At 37.0% G+C, this 18,221-nt stretch overlaps 1 protein-coding gene across 1 annotated transcript in view; it reads left to right on the top strand.

Moving 5' to 3' along the window:
* htra1a (HtrA serine peptidase 1a) overlaps window positions 1-11,599 on the top strand; it is a 33,469-nt gene extending 21,870 nt beyond the window's left edge. The window contains exons 4-9 of the mRNA XM_048191247.1: window positions 7,559-7,753; window positions 7,948-7,980; window positions 8,931-9,045; window positions 9,146-9,203; window positions 9,468-9,563; window positions 11,010-11,599. Coding sequence (XP_048047204.1) covers window positions 7,559-7,753; window positions 7,948-7,980; window positions 8,931-9,045; window positions 9,146-9,203; window positions 9,468-9,563; window positions 11,010-11,178 — 666 coding nt within the window. The 3' untranslated portion in view covers window positions 11,179-11,599. The remainder of the gene's footprint in view (window positions 1-7,558; window positions 7,754-7,947; window positions 7,981-8,930; window positions 9,046-9,145; window positions 9,204-9,467; window positions 9,564-11,009) is intronic.
* Window positions 11,600-18,221: the final 6,622 nt, after the last annotated feature.

Here is an 18,221-nt window from a genome sequence, read left to right as displayed (position 1 = left end):
CACAGCACTGGATACGTATTATTCACTGAATCAAACCAAACAAACTTATTCCTCAGCCTGCTTGGCTAAAGCAATTCTGATATTTGTTGTAGTTGTTGTTAAAAATGTCAGTTCCATCGCTAATTTTTGTTAGCTACTACCCAACACTGCACACTTCACAACTCACATTCACTAACATGTAGTATGCTCATGCCTTGACTTGATGAGGAAGAAATGAACTCATATATCACACAACACAGTTTTGCTCATGCAGAAAATGGGCAGCACATGGTGGATAAACTGAGAAGGGACTCATAGAGCAGATTATTTATTTTCTTCCCAATCTTTTGTCCTTCACACTGTCTTTCTTCCTCCCTCTCTTTCCCTTTATTGGTGGCTGTCTGTCTCTTGGGAAATCATTACTCTGACTGCAGAAGCCAGACTTCAGAAACAGAAAAGAGGGGAAAGTGTTTTCCCTCTCAGCGAGAGAAAATGTGGTGAGGGAATGAAAATAAATCCATATGTGTGTGTGGACACAAATTTAACCCACATTCAAAGCGACGCTGTACAGATGAGGAGCTCTGGAGGGTCCAACCTCCACAATCAGCTGAACTTCCCATCATTCCTGTTCCCAAACTCAGAAGCTCCAGGGAAATGAATCATTTTCATGTCTCAGCCCATCACACATTTAGTCAACTCATTTGTAAATCTCCCATGTCTTCCTTTCCATTCCTCTGCTCTGGTCGTGAGCCAAAGCAAAGAGAAAGGTTCCCGTTTAGCATAAGAGCTTTAAGGCTAATACATGGTGTGCGCACACACACAGTTTTCTTTGGATTATCGATGTTCCAGTGGCCTAAAATGCAGTCCAGACTACTATAATGTGGCTGACTGCTGGTTGGGCCAAAATGAGTCATTTAATATTAAAGGGTAAGATGTGAATCACACGTGGGAAAAGAGCAGTAGTTTTGGCTATTTGAGTGTGGAAGCAAGATTAGAAGTATGCACAGCCATAGAGGATATGCATGGTATAAACTACCATGTGGGACAGCGACGTGGAAATAGAATGTCATTGAAACCTCTTGACCCCCCTCCCCTCCCCCCAAACACACACTCAGAAACTCACTAGTCTGGACTCGTCTCAGGTTTGTAGTATACAGTATATTTCCAGCTGTTCTGTGATTGAATACACCAAGAACATATGGGAAGGAAGGAAAATCATAATTAATATCTATTTAATATCGCAATTGTCAAATACAATGAGAGCAACAACTGAAGCAAAGAAGTCTCCAACTTCTTTGTCTTCATTTGTCCAAGTATACATGAGATAATGCATATACACAATGTCAAAATTTGAAACATTAAATACATGTTGCGTGTCACCTGTCTTTCATCACACAATTCCAAGGCCAGTTGTAGTGTGATTATCTTGTATAGACAATTAAAGTTGTCACAAAACTAGGACTAGTGCATTTACATGACATTTGAAAAGTACTTTTTCGTTTAGGGCCCTATTTTAATAAGCGCATGGTCTAAAGCGCACAGCGCAAGTGCACTTAGGGCGTGTCCGAATCCACTTTTGCTAGTTTAACAAGGGGGAAAATGGTCGGCGCACCCGGCGCATGGTCTAAAAGGGTTGTCCCTATTCTCTTAATGAGTAATAGGTGCAATAAACCAATCAGAGTCTCATCTCCCGTTCCCTTTAAAAGCCAGCCTTGGTGAATTCGCTGTTTACATGGTGGATTTGCAAGCGAAAAAAAAACTGAATGCTTCTCTAGCGAGTGAAAGGATCTGCTCGTACGCGAGGTTAAAGCGCGTTAGCAGACCATCTCCGGGAAAAGCCGGATTCCACCAAAGCATTTTTATCTTTATGCACACAATAATAATCTTTTACATTGTGAACCTTTTATTTTTAATATTTGGCATGTTTGTGTGCTGCTGCGCATCCCTGTGTGTGTGTAATAAGTGTACACAGTGCGTACAAGCATACAAAGTGTACGCGCACCTATAGGCGCATATTACTAACGCGCTCTTTAAAAAAAATAATATATATATATATATATATATATATATATATATATATAAATATCAGTTGGTCATTGACTTTAGACCAGGTTTCAGTTGGTCAATGGTGCAGTCTATTTCAGTTGCCTCAATATAGCAATGCGCCGACAATGTGGCTGAACACACCTCGTTTTCAGACCAGCACACCCATGGGCACACAAATGGGCCCAAATGCATTTGCTATTTAAACAACGTGGCGCAGGACATGAAAATGATAACTGCGTCAGGCTGAAACTAGCAAAAAACACTTGCGTCGCGCCTGCCGGGTGTATGAAAATACGCTTAATGTCACTAATGCTGTATCTCAAACATAAGCACAGATTAAATTAAAGAAAGTCTGAGATTTCCATTTGAACAAAATCAATTTGATTCAAACATTTCTCGTCATATTCTTTCAAGACCAAATTGAGTGAATGAACCAATGAAAGTGAAGCTACAAACATTTGTTTTATAGCTCTATACTTAGTGTATGTCAGTAATTGTCTTATCTGTGCCTGTTTTATTACTCATAGGGAATTTTTGGAGAAATCCCAAAGACAAAGATTATGCTTTACTTAAATGAAACATAATTGAGAACTCTATTAAGTCTACTGAGCTTTGATGGAGAAATCTCTGAGGAACCTTCAATAGCTCACTCACTGAAAATATCTTACAGCCACATCCAACACAAACCCACCAAGTGGAGAATTCTGTGTTTGCAATTAAACCGGTGCTTATCTTCTAAAGTCCCTCACAGCGCAGTAATTAGTAAGCACAACGTGAGACTAGGTGCCTACTGACGGGCACAATGATGACAGAGCGGGACGGTGATCTCAGTAACTCCGGTTCCTAGTTTTTACTGCATGTGGCTAATGATGTCTTTTGAATGCTTCTTTTTCTGCATTTGTTCAGAACGTGACTAACTGCAAACTGATGTTTAAAGGCAGACACACATTTTTAGTAATGCATGGGAATGTCAACCTGTGGAAACTCTACCACTCCACAACAACCTTCTAATAATAAACTAAACCTTCATCAGACTGTTACCCATTTTGCACCTGCATAAGTGCTTGTTAAAGTATAGTGGAATGTTTTTTTTTAAATGCGGGCAGTGGAAATACTGTTTGATTAAAATGAACTCAAAAAGGGAATTAAAATCACCTCAAGAAATAAAATATATCATTACCAATTTAATAGGTGAGGAAATTGACTATCATTCAGTTTTGTTTTGTTTGTTTTTTTCCACATCCTCCACATCATTGTTTGAGAGGTGTCCTTACCCTTTACAGAAAATCAAGTGGTATATTTGTTTTCATTGTTGTTTTCGTGTTGTTGTTTTCTGTCTGACATGAATCTGGTTGGTATGTGCATATAATATATCTCTACTGAAATGAAAGTAGATAAATCTTGTTTTGCTTCTTTTTTTTTCTTGTGACACATGTCTTCTATTTCTGTTTGGAGACCCCTATGCTAGTCTTATCTTGAAGGTCTTACAGGGACAACAAAGTCTTCTTTCTCAAAGATCTACTAATGTTTCATTGGCATCGGGTGAGGGTGAGACTGTTTTTACGTGTCCCAGATTGACAGGTATTCTCAGACTGCAGTATCATTAACAAAGACACCTGGGTAACTCAGCACTGTCATGCTTTTATAGGCCAGATGGATGCAGGTGTTAATGCTGGTAAATGTTTATAAGGAACTGATGACCTGTAGTCTCACATAGCAGAGCTTTATTAGAGTTCATGGCCTGTTAAGGTAATCTCACAACCTGCTGAAATGACCAATGTAACTGTTCACCATCATATGTTGTATATGTCAGAGTAGCTTGTCCTATACCCACATGGAAAAAACCTATATAAACATATATGTTTCAATATAGGTTTGATATAGGTTTTACATATATGTGACATATATAAAATTGGCCGTTTTCCTATATTATATGTACATATATGTACATATATGCACACATATATGTACCCATATATGTACCCATATATGTACCCATATATGTACACATATATGTACACATATATGTACACATATATGTACACACACATATATATATATACACATATATGTACATATATGTACACATAATATAGGAAAACGGCCAATTTTATATATGTCACATATATTAAAAACCTATATCAAACCTATATTGAAACATATATGTTTATATAGGTTTTTTCCATGTGGGACCAATTTCACGTGTTCGTGTAGCGGTGTTTTTTCTGCGTTGTGTCGTAATCAAAGACAGACTGCGAAAAATCTTGCCATCAGGTCCTCACTTTATTCTGTATAACACAAATGGCAATATATGAGGACTTGTGCAGCATACAAACAGCATGCGGCAGCAACGCACAACGCTGAGAAAGAGAGATATTAAAAGTAACTTAAGTAAAGAAAAATAATCAACGAAACATCTGAATGTACATCACAGAGGGATTACAATCATACAAATATATCATGTGAATTCAGCTGTTACATGAAACATGGCCTTAATTGAATCACCGCAAAAACTTTGTGCGACCTACCGCTGTGATGTCTCATGCAGACTGGAAAGCAGCAAAGTGCGTCAACACCCCAAGTCAGCATGGCGGCAGGAAACCCCAAATATGGTCATGGCAAGTGGAATCACAAAATAATTGTCTAAATACATAACTGCTACATTCGCACATACATAAGTTCTTGCATAATTTTTTTTGTTAATTCTTAGTTTTTGCCTTGATAATAGAAAATATGAGCTAGGCATCATGTATGACAGTCAAAAATGAGATATGAGCTACAAAATGACCAGATCCTGCCATTAGCTATACAGAAGACATATCTTGTATGTATAGGGCTTATATGTGGATATGAAGAAGCAATACAGGAGACCTATATTTCCTGTATATGCACATATATGCACCTCAATTTTGCCTATATGTGGCATATATACGCATATATGCAGTATATATACGCATATATGCAGCATATATGCGCATATATGCAGCATATATATTATCATATATGTGCATATATGCAGCATATACGTGCATATACACTGCATATAGGTTTCATATATGCGCATATATCCACATATAGGTTCTTTCCATGTGGGTATACACAATATACGCACTTGGCATTGTACTTGGTGATGTGAGGCTTGCATGTAGCTGCTTGGCCATCATGGAAACCCATTCCATGAAGTTCCTGCAACACAGTTTGCAGTTTTTGTGCTGATATTAATGCCAGTGGAAGTTTGGAACTCTTCATTTATGGAATCAGCAGAGTGTTGGTGACTTTTACACACCATATGCCTCAGCACTCTGTGACTTATGTGGTCTTCTGCTTCGTGACTGAGTTGCTGCTGTTCCTAAATGCTTCCACTTTCCAATAATACCGCTTACAGTAGACCTTGGAATATCTAGTAGGGATTAAATTTCATAAACTGACTTATTGCAAAGATGGCATCCTATCGCAGTACCACACTTGAATTCACTGAGCTCTCCAGAATGATTGAAACACCTGAATTCAATAGTTAAGAGGTGTCTCTCAATACTTTCATCCTTAGTGTATATAAAGAGTAACAATATATAAGCCTATATAGATAAGTACAACAAGTTTATATACACTTAACTGGGCCTTCATTTATATATATTTATATATAGTACATTACAAAGCATTAAGCATTAACATCACAGAGCATTTTTAAGCTCTGGCACCATTTTTGATATCCTGCCAATGTATAATCACTGCTCTAATATACTGATAATTGCCTATATTTTGAGTTCGGACATGAACACTGAGTCATCTTTGTGGTGAGGAGAAAGAGCGAAAAATGAAGAGGGAAGTTTTCATGGTGGTTTTCCATGTGGATGTTAAATGGAAACTATCATTTCACACAGACACAAAATGGTTGACTAACATGCCACATTGACACAAAATGGCTGACTTAGCTTCACTGTGGCTAATAAGTGGTGTGAGTTCTAATGTGACCTTTGTGTCTGAAGCATGATCTCATCTTTTTGCAATGGTAACCCAATAGAGCTCTGATGTTCCGACCAGGAGCATGGGCAGCGTTTGGCTGATCTTTGATTACGGCACGCGCGCATATTCGCACGGATATATATTGCAGCTGTGAGATTCTTCATTTGGGCGGCATACACAATGTTGATTTAGACTGCTTTTTAATATAAACTGTGAAATTTGTGCAATAAACAATGATAAACTACATTTAAATTAGTTAGTTTTTTAATATAATTTTATACTTAAGCTTGCTTGAAAAGGAAGTTAAGAGCGTAAAGTCCTGAATTAACATTTCATGAACACAGCATCATATTGACGTGACATTAATTGCTGTGCATCATTTTGGTCCCTAGGATAGGGAGGAGGGAGTGATAGATTTCTTTGTCTGGTTTGCCAGTCATCATCATCTTTATCCTCCACTATTTTTAAAACCCCAAGAGCGCAGGTCGAGTTCGCTGAGAGTTCACCTCATGATAAATGCCCAGGATCAGTTTACTGCTCTGGATTTACAGTTTCCTTCCCCTCCATCATGTAGATACAGCCCGAGTAGAAACTGTATGGTAACAAGGAAGCCATTTTGTTTCTTTCTGAAGTTGTTCTCGTTGTCATGAATATTTTGATTTAGTTTAGGTATTGTTTATGGTGTTAGTTCAGATATAACAACAAAGATTCTTCCAGCCTAACATTTTATGTTAGGATAATAGGTAATATTGTGAAACATCTTCCTGTATTATCCTGATCAGGCCTTAGAGAGCAATCTAATATTGAAAATTTCCCTCATTAACCTTTCAGTATTGTTTTGTTTTTTTTCGGTAAAGACATCTCACATCGCTGTCATCTGAACTATCCCCAAAATACCCGCAATTCATAAAAAGCCCATACACGCAAGGCAAAATGAAAATGTGTGTGCATATCAAGCTCAGCGTGTCTGTTATCCACTCTCTGACTCTATTTTTACCGTCAGTAAACAAACTAGACACCAGTGCAATGGCTAAACAGGCATATTCTGTTGTCACGATGATCGTCCTAATCAAGCCCCCTGTGTTGAGAGGGGAGATTCCGTAAATGATTCCCCACAGGAAGGGCAAAACAGCATTCTGATTTGTCCCGTCCTGTCCTAAGTGCTTATTTTTCCGTGATGTCATAAAGGTTGCCTGGCGATAAGGTTTCAGAGGTCTGAATTTAAAATCCAAACTCCTGTTTAGCAGACACTTGATAGCGGACACACAGAGGTGTTAGTATAGGACTGTTAGAATGGCAGTTCTGGGCAGTTCAGGAAATTGAAGAGCGGAATTATGGAACGCCTGCATAGAAGCATTTATCACATGACTGAATTTGCAATGTCATAAAGTTGCTAGAATGTCAAAAACAGCTGTGTTGGGTGGCCACTATTGGATATCAATTAAAGTTCTTTTATGGACTTTTGCAGGCTTTAAGTTTGTGAAAGTTTAGTCTATTCCTGTCTTATGGGCAGATACTGAAATAAAGGCATTTCCAACATAACAGTTTTTTTTCTCTTTCTGACCAACAGAGTAAGCTTCCTGTGCTTCTACTTGGCCGATCGGCTGACCTCAGACCAGGAGAATTTGTGGTTGCCATCGGCAGCCCATTTTCCCTCCAGAATACGGTTACCACAGGGATAGTAAGCACTACGCAGAGAGGCGGAAAAGAGTTAGGTCTACGAAACTCAGATATGGATTACATTCAGACTGACGCCATCATTAATGTGAGTGAAGTATTGCACTCTTTCTAACTGCATTTTATTTATTGCTTTATTTTTAAATTTTAAGTCATTTATTGTTTTATTAATTTTGATGTCTGTCTCTCCATCTGATGGTCTTACCATGTGGCTCACACACACACAAATCAAACATATAACCCACATGAACCCGCTTAACACATGAAATGTCTCTTTTACAGTATGGCAACTCAGGAGGACCATTAGTCAATCTGGTGAGCATTTCCACATTCCAAAACTGTTCAATAAAATCCCATATGAACATGAATATATGCTATATATTTGCACAGATCATGACTGTGTGGTTATCATCAGGACCCATTTACATGTCTGGTGTTACAGTAATGTTACCCCAGTGAGACCCAGTGTAATTTGACATGGTGCAACTCTAACCATCAGTCAGATGTGTCAAAAGGCATCTTTTTAAAGTTCATGTCCCAAGGATTACAGTAAAAAGTGAATATGTTAGTGATAATGTGATAATGTACATTATCAAAGGATAAATCCTGATCAGGACCTGCAGTGGAGGGGTCTTGTATCATCCCAAAGGTTTTTTGGTGTGATGATGACCATTTGACCGGACATTATCCTACTGTACTTACTACATGGTTACCATATAAATAAATAATTGGACATGAAATACTGTTACTTTTAGTATTATTTATGTACTATTATTTCTTTTGTGCTTTTATTTTCAGTTTTCATTTTAATTTTGAGTAATTATGTGCTTTTTTAATATTTCTATTATTTTGTTTTGTTTTTTTCCGTTTTAGTCATTTTATTATTTCAACTTAAACATATTTTTTTCAGTTTGTTGCCAAGGCATAATTTCTAATGTAATATTTAAATATGTAATATTTACATTTACATTGCTAAATTTTAATGACCAAAAATCATTTTTAATAGTTTTGGTTAAAATAACAACACTGTTTTAAGTTAAAATGATCACAAATTATTTTATTTTAGTATATTATGTACGAATCTAATATAATATGAGAGTCATGAAACATCATGAGACATGTTCTTGAATGTTCATGAAACATGACTTTAGATGTTACTACGTGATGTACATTTCCTAGGTTATTGGACATGAAAAGTCATTTTTAAAGTTCGTTGTTAACATAAGGATAATCGTGTGCATACTGGATCATTTTTTTCCCTATAGGATGGTGAAGTGATTGGGATCAACACATTGAAGGTGACGGCTGGAATCTCCTTCGCTATTCCGTCAGACAAGATACGTCAGTTTCTTGCTGAGTCATATGACAGATTGGCCAGAGGTATGACGGGCACATTCATATCCAGATCTGATATATGAGATAGAGTAGTGGTGTGTTTCAGTAAACTAACTTACATTTTGTTCATCTGGCTGTTTTACAGGACGAGGAGCGACCAAGAAAAGATACATCGGTGTTCGTATGATGACCCTCACTCCTGCGTGAGTACATAACCACATCCGTGCATCAAATGTATTAATACCTACATTAATAAGGTGGATGTCATGACCTTATGGAAGACTTCACATGATTATGTAATCCTATGTAGATCTCTGTTTTTATACTCTGAGTGATTTATAGTACCATATTACAGGGAGTATAATTTAAGCCTATTAGTTTTAATTTTTTGGGACAGAACATATTTCACCTCTTTAATTCTATGAAGGCAACAGATCTGATGTAATTCTATTCATTCCCGCTCACAGACTGTCCAAAGAGCTGAAAGGTCGACTGCGAGACTTCCCCGACATCACATCAGGAGCCTATGTGATTGAGGTCATCTCCAAAACCCCAGCTGCAGCGTGAGTCACCAAAACTCGAAGTCCCATAATGCCAAGCAGGTCAAGAGTGCAGGTCAATTCGTTTGGCAACACTCACATGCTGTTTTTACTGGCCACATGCTCTCTGCCGTCATGCTTGGAGGGATATTGTCTTTGGCTTCATCGGTCTCCACATGTTTTAAATTTATGTTAGACTCTCATCAAAACACACTCACACAAAAACCTGCTGATGTTCATCATTTCAGCCCAACATGTTTATTGACTCTCACAAAAACCTCTTCCCTCTTCCTTTGTTTTGAAACCATTATGCGCGTAAGAGCGAGAGAGACATATAAAGTGTTGAAAATGCATATAAATTAAAGGGATAGTTCATTTAAAAATGAAAACTCTGTTTTATGCACCCTCATGTTGTCGTTCTAAACTTGTATGACTTTCACAAAAGAAGATATTTTTCTATTGTGTGTTGACTTTCAATTGACTCTCATTGTATGGACAGGAAAAAAACAACTAAAATATTCCTACAGATCAAAAAAATAAATAAAAAATAAAAATTCATCTCATGGAACAACATGAGGGTGAGTAAATGATGATAGAATGTTTATTTCCATGTAAAAAATCCCTTTAAATTTGAATAACAACTTCCAGTTAGTGTGACTCAGGTCCAGTCACTGCCACATCATATCCGTTAGCATTTTCAGTGTATCTTGTCTTCATTACATGCTTGTTATAAACAAAAGTAAACACATACTCAAAGGCAAATTTATGGTTTGCAGGTTCATGTGATGAAATTCTTTTTACATAAAACACTGTTTTGATATAATTCCATAACCACAGTCCAATCCACTGCCCACCACATCCTGAACCAGGCCATTTTTAGTTTTCCTGAAAGCTTGGACATGTTAAGAACAAGCTCAGATGGCACCCAGACACACAAACAACGGCTTCTTTCCTCTCAGCGTGACACCACTACGATTATGATTCACAATTGAATAACAGATGATTACCAAATGTCACACTTTCAATTCAACAAACAGGAAGTACTTGTGAAGTCTAGTATATAACCTAGGTGGTTAGTCTGACAGAGCATGTGAATGCGATCTCAGTGTGTTTTGTTTGACTTAATATAGATGTAGGTGTATATATCTGAAATATGGTTTAAAAAGCCATTTGAAGTGATAAGGTTTGAATTATAGAGCCATTATGCTTTTAATGCTGATGTTTTGATGAAGCGTACAGTTCTACAACAACTGTAAAAATACATTACGTACAGCCCTCAGAGTTGGTTTTGGAAGCTATTTTGGAGTAATTCTGGGAAATCCAGTAATATTTGATTTATACTGGAGAGGTTTCAGTCTTTGTGATGTAAATTCTCTTAAGAGGAATAAACCTTAATCAAAAAGATTATTTTTGTCCTCTTTAGTCCTCCTCTTCAAATGCTTTTCCTCTCTTCTTTTGCCTCTTCTGCAGAGGTGGACTTAAGGAACACGACGTCATTATTTCCATCAATGGTCAGCGCATCTCTACAGCAACAGATGTGAGCGCAGCCATCAAAAAGGACACCAGTTTACGTGTGGTGGTTCGACGTGGCAATGAGGACGTCATCCTCACTATCATTCCAATGGAGATTGACCCTTGAGCTGGCGCTCATCGACCCCACCAATGAACTTACCGGCTGTGTCCTCTGCCCCGCCCCTTAATGGACGTCTGGCCAATTGTCCGTGCTCTTAAAATGACGGGCAGAGTGAAAGCTCAGCCTGAGATTTTAGACTGTACAGAAGCACATTGATGTAGACTCACATTTATTAATGTTTTTATTTTAATCATAATGAATGATTTAGATGATGCTACTACTGTTTATTGTTCGACATAAGCCATTGGGCATGATTAGATTTTCCAGATCTTCTCTTTCAGTACCCAACAATTTAGTGCACAGCAACTTAAGGAGTTTTTTTCTGAACTTGTTTGGAATTTTTTTGAAAAGATTAAAAACCTTTTGATATTGTGCTTTTCTAGAGCAAAAATGATTTAAATGTTTTTAATAAAAGTTTTTCTTGATACATTGAAGACTACAATTGCACCGGAAACTGGAAAAAACTAAATTACAAAAAAAAAAAAAAAAAAGATACTTTGCATGACAAAACATGGTGGTGTATTAACAAGACATTAATGGCAGTTACCGGGGTTACCGGTTGTATTTTTGATCTCTACATCCCGATATTAGATTCTGTTGAAGTCTATTCACTACTGTTCAACAGTTTGGGGTTGGTAAGATTTAAAACAAACAAACAAACTTTTATTCGGCAAGTATGCATTCAACTGATCAGAAGTGACAGTATAGACGTTTATAATGTTACAGAACATTTTCAAATAAAATTTTTCAAAGATAAATGCTGTTCTTTTGAACTTTCTATTCATCAAATAATCCTGAAAATAAATGTTTCACAGTTTCCACAAAAATATTAAGCAGCACAACTGTGTGATAATAATAACTCCACATCAACATATAATGATTTCTGAAGGATCATGTGACACTGAAGACTGGAGTAATGAAATTCAGCTTTGCTATCACAGGAATAAATTACATTTTAAACTATATTTATCTACTGTATAAAACAGTTATTTTTAAATTGTAATAATATTTCACCTTATTACTGTTTTACTGTATTTTTGATTAAATAAATGCAATCTTAAGAGACTTCTTTCAGAGACATTAAAAAATCTTACTGACCGCAAACTTTTAAACGTTAGTGTACTGTACATGTGTTTGCAAATCAAAGATATACGACAAAGAAAACACAAAGTCATTCTTTGTCCAGAAAGAATGAAAAGATTTTATCAATATTTTTATGCTGTTTACCAGTTCCAGCTGCTCAGCCAAGCTTTGTGGCTGAGTTAACTGTAGAAAAACAAAATAAAATCAAATATGATCTTGATCTGTTTTGCTGTGCACCTTACAGAATTGGCCAAAATCATGTACTTTCTGTGTATGTCATTCGTGGCACACAGCCTTCAGCTGGCACTACCAGGTGCCAAAAAAAAAAAAAAAAAAATCAGGCGTGTTTTGAATTACAAGCCCAAATCTCTTGCCATTATTGCCAGATTGTTCAGCTTCAACTTGTTTTATAACAGTCACTCTTATAGTAAGTTAACAGCACTGTTCTAAGTGTGTTAGGCCATGTTGTGAAAATGGATTTAGAAATCACTGATTCTGTATACACAACATGCAGTGATTGGTTGGAAATTTCCCATGACATTAAAAAGAGGTAAGAATCACTGGCAAACCTTAGGTTGTTTTCCCATGAATTAACTAAATGAACCAGACTATTTGACCTTATTGTCCTGTGTTCAATAAACTCCAATGAACACACGCTCTCTAGTGGTGATAGTTTGTAACAACACATAAACTGTTACATAACGGACATAAGCAACAAAAACATTAAAGTGAACTTCATGTGTATTTATTAATGATGCTGATGAGAGTTTTTGTGGTGAACATCAAAAAAATGGTGTTCTCTTTATTTATTCCAACCACAAAAAGTATATAAAAATACCATACTAAACATAAATAAGGAAAAGGGCAAAACGAAGACAAATAGGCTAAGGTAAAGGTAAAACTTAAACCTAAGGTAAAAGGTACAAAACAACAAATAAGAGACAAACGCACACACACACACACACACACACACATTCAGTCTTCCCATAAAGTATTTCACGCTAGTAGGGGGCGCTATCACACTGTGAGAGCAGACACCAACACAGGCTCATTCAGAGTCCCAGCATCCTCCTCCCACTGCCAACCACAGATGAATCCATTCAGGGATGTCTTAATGATATCACAGTGATGTCAGACTAAAGCAGATTTATGTATCATGAGTGAATGTTAAGTTGACAGTATTTTTAGCATAACATCTGTCTCAGTTACAGATTATATGTTTGGGACTATTTTAAATAAGGCTATTCTTAAGGGAGTGTTGCAACTGGTGACTTTTCTATCATAAAGAAGCATATTCAAAACATTTACACATACAAAAAGTTCAAAAGTTTGGGGTCAGTTTTATTAAAGGTGCCCTAGAATTGAAAATTGAATTTACCTCGGCATAGTTAAATAATTAGAGTTCTGTACATGGAAATGACATACAGTGAGTCTCAAACACCATTGTTTCCTCCTTCTTATGTAAAATTGATTTGTGCAAAAGACGTCTGAAGAACAGGCGAATCTCAACATAACACCGACTGTGACGCAACGGTCGGGATCATTAATATGTACGCCCCCAATATTTGCATATGCCAGCTCATGTTCAAGGCATTACACAAGCCAGTATTAACGTCTGGAGCAGCACAGAGCCAAATAAACAGACTTTATGCAGGTAAGCAAGCAAGGACAACAGCGAAAAATGGCAGATGGAGCGATAATAACTGACATGATCCGTGATATCATGATATTTTTAGTGATATTTGTAAATTGTCTTTCTAAATGTTTCATTAGCATGTTGCTAAAGTACTGTTAAATGTGGTTAAAGTTACCATTGTTTCTTACTGTGTTCACAGAGACAAGAGCCGTTGTTATTTTCATTTTTAAACACTTGCAGTCTGTATAATTCATAAACACAACTTCATTCTTTATAAATCTCTCCAACAGTGTGTAATGTTAGCTTTAGCCCGTTAGCCACACATAGGCTACTATCAAACTCATTCAGAATCAAATGTAAACATCCAAATAAATACTACACTTACAAGATCTGATGCTGCATGACGAACACTTTGTAAAGATCCATTTTGAGGGTTATATTAGCTGTGTGAACTTTGTTTATGCAATGTATTATAGAGTCGTGAGCTTGGAGGCGGGGAGCGCGAGCATTTAAAGGGGACACGCACTGAATCTGCGCATTTATAATTAAGCCCCAAAATATGGAAATGTCTGTTCCCTGAGTTTCTGTTTTCGGATTCTGTTAGAATAAAACTTGTGCTGTGTTTAGATCCTGCTTCCTCTTGATTTCAACCACGTGTTACAGATTAACTGACTGATAATATGGATCTAGCAGCAGTACAAATTCTCCTCCTCTCCCAGGCGGATCTGTCCCTCAAGGCCTACACACAGAGGTATTTGGATTTTGTTCCTTTCATGCATTATGATGACACCAGCCTCTGTGTGTTTTTCCGGGGCTCGGGGGAGCTTCCAGGATTTTGTTGAGTGGGTACTTGTCCACAACATGTGTGGGGAGTGAGGAGGAAACTCCTCCAGCTCTTGACTACCATATCAAGATGGCCGCCACTCCAGAGCCTCGTAGTAAGGTGGCCGCCGCCACACCTGAGCCCTCGGTCAAGATGGCTGCCGCCACGCCTGAGCCCTCAGAGGGGGCTCCAGTATCCGTCCAGCCCAAAAGCCCGTTCCAGAGACCGCTCCAGCCCAACAGCCTATCCCTGGCATGAACCCGATAGGCCCTGCCAAGAAAATTTTAGGGGGGAAATAGTGGCCAAGCTAAGCCCCCGGGTGAAGGCCACGGAGGCAGCACTGCCCTGGCTCCCCGAATTACTGGTGCATCCATGGCCTCCTGAACAGTCTGCGCCGCCATGGCCCCCTGAACAGCCCGCACCGCCATGGCCCCCTGAGCTGCACAATCTGCCCAGGTGGCTTCCTGTCCCGCTGAACCACGTCCTTGTCAGCCTCCAGAGCGCCCACCCTCCCACCCTTATGGATGTTATACAGCGCAAGGTCATGCCTTCCGGGAGGGCAGGATACTGTTACGTGTACATTGTTGTTCTGTTCCTGTCTGTTCCCTGAGTTTCTGTTTTTGGATTCTGTTAGAATAAAACTTCTGCTGCGTTTAGATCCTGCTTTGTCTTGTAAAACATTACAAAAGATTTCTATTTCAAATAAATGTTGTTATTTTAAACATTCTGATCAAAGAATCCTGAAAAAAAAAAAAAAATTAAGCAGTACAATGCAACATATTAGAATAATTTATTAAGGATCATGTGACACTGAATACTAGAGTACTGATGCTTAAAATTCAGGTTTGCCATCACAGCAATAAATTACCATTTAAAATATATTACAATTTTAAAATGTAACAATATTAATATTAATGCTTAATGAGCATAAGAGACCCCAAACTTTTGAGCGATAGTATATACAACAAAGGACAAAGTTTATAGCTTTTAGAAAAACAAAAAAGAAAGAAATACATAGATAAAACATAAACCAAGAAAAATATGGAGTCAAATTATACAATATATTATTATTTATTTATTTATTTATTTTTTAAAGAATGTGGATAAACTAGAGCAATTTAGTCCAATATTCTTCAGGTTTTTCTTCTTCTTATTATTTTATTTTATTTTTTTTTTTTTTTTGTAATTAATAATTATTTAATTAAATTATTTAATTCTCCATCACAAATTCTAGCATATGTGTTTTGGGCTGTTTTTATTGTTGAAAAAAGAAAGGTGAAGTCCGCACACTGAAAATAACTGCTCTAATAAATTATTTATTCAATGCAACATTTCAACCAAAAGGTCTTTTTTTTTTTTTTTTTTTGTTAACAACTGTTTATTGAGTTTTCTTTTTCTTTTTTTTTAGAGGCAAAGAAATACAAGAATACAATTATACAAATCTAGAACCCACCCCAAACCATCCTACCCCTGGTAGACTTCAAGAAAATAGAAATATAATACAAACACAGAAGGAAGACAAAATAAATAAATTCATTAAAAAAAAATCAGGTTTACAAAGACGTTAAAAAAAAGTTGAGACAATATCAAAAGCGGCATGGCATAAATTTACAGACGTAACATTGGATCCATGCATTGAAAGAGGGGTTGAGAGTTCCATTGAAATAATGTCCAACAAAGACACTGTCACGTTCGTCTGTCCATTGTGTGAGGGGATTCCAATGGTTGACCAACATTTTTTTTTTGCCACTGTGAGAGTGGCTAACAGTAAACATCTTTGTTGAGTGGATAATGGAAGGTCCCCAAAATCATTCAAAAAAGAGGCGTGGAGTCAAACATATATCGGTGTCCAGCAGATATGATAAGTCCTGTGAGAACTGGATCCAAAAAGGTGAGAGAGAGCGACAATCCCAAAAGAAGTCCATGTGCCTAGAGATTCATGAAAACAGAGATTACACTTAGGAGAGGAGGATAGATTCATGTAGAAACATTTCATAGAAGTCAAGTAAACCCTATGTAGTAATTTCGACCAAAAGGTCTTCATCAGGCACAATGATATTGTTGTTTTTTTGTAATTAACATGATTCTAAATCAATCTGAATCAATTTAACACTATATTTGAGGATATAAGGCCCATGGACAGTGAGACACAGTTATGTAATAGACCATGTGAGATTTGGTAAACAGTTGGTACCATGGATGGCTGTCTCTCATGAGGTGACCTATGACCCCATCTAAGGACGCGAGTGTGAGATCATCTATTATCTCAGTGGTGATGCTGCAAGTGCATTTACTGAGGCCTCCATCGTTCACAGCCATCTGTTTAGACTGTAGACCTACTAATTACAGTATCTTTACTGTAAACAGTCAGAAGAATGAATGAGAGCACTGGAATACTTTCTGCTCCAGTAGGCTAAACATTAGCATAACAAAGTTTGGGTTTAACAGAGTCCATCCATAAATTAAAATTCTGCCATTATTTATTTATCCTTACGTTGCTCCAAACCCATATGTCTTTCTTTGTTCGGTGGAACACAAAAGGAGATATTAGCTGGAATGATAGCCTTTCACAGAATGACACCATTCATTGTATGGAGAGAAAAAAAAAAGATGCAATGAAAGTGAATGTTGCCTGAGGCTGCCAGTCCCTAACATTTGGCATAATATCTCCTTTTGTATTCCATATAGAAGAAAGAAAGACATACATGTTTGGAACAACATGACATTGAGTAAATGATGGATTTAGGGTCCTTTTAATGTGGTTCATTTTAAAAAGAACCTCATAATGTGTCAAGACAGCAAGGTAAATAGCATAAACATTTTGACTAATAGATATTACCATACTTTCCCAGTTTGTTTAGCACAGTACATTGAGACAATTGCTTAATTTTACAAGTTTTCTGAAATGTAATTTTTAAATATGCAAATGAGGCACTATCTAATTACATATGCACTAATTTTGCAAACATGTCCAGAACAGAAATCTTACCATTAGATAAAGCCAGGTTTAAAATTCTTGTTTAATTTTAAGTTATAAAAAATCTTTTGATGAAAAGCCAGTTCTGAACTGGCAGTGCTGTTTTGATCTACAACACCAGGAGGCAGTATGAAACCCTATCGAGATGATGAAAACAGAATTATTAAAAATCACATTCTTGTAGGCCTATTTTTCACGAATTTTCTTTCATTTCTTTTTTTTCTTCGTTTTTTTGAGACATAAACTCTTAAATCCTGCTTTTTAAATGATAATCCCAGCAATTCATACGACAAAAGACACAAACAGACTTATAATAACTTTAATTTTTTTTTGCCAATAAACTACTCTGGGAAAACTGGAAGGTTTGATGGATAACTCTGTACGTTTTTGTTTTGATTGACGTGTAAGAAACATTCCTCATTGGACAAGCCAAAGGCGTGGCGTAACTGTGCCACGCAGCGAGATGCGAAACAATAGTTCCTACTATGGCAAAGGTTTTGAATATTAATGAGGTCAAGCTGACGTTGCTT

Source organism: Megalobrama amblycephala, linkage group LG5, assembly GCF_018812025.1.
Source record: "Megalobrama amblycephala isolate DHTTF-2021 linkage group LG5, ASM1881202v1, whole genome shotgun sequence".
Taxonomy (NCBI): domain Eukaryota; kingdom Metazoa; phylum Chordata; class Actinopteri; order Cypriniformes; family Xenocyprididae; genus Megalobrama; species Megalobrama amblycephala.
This window is presented reverse-complemented; position numbering and strand designations above follow the sequence as displayed.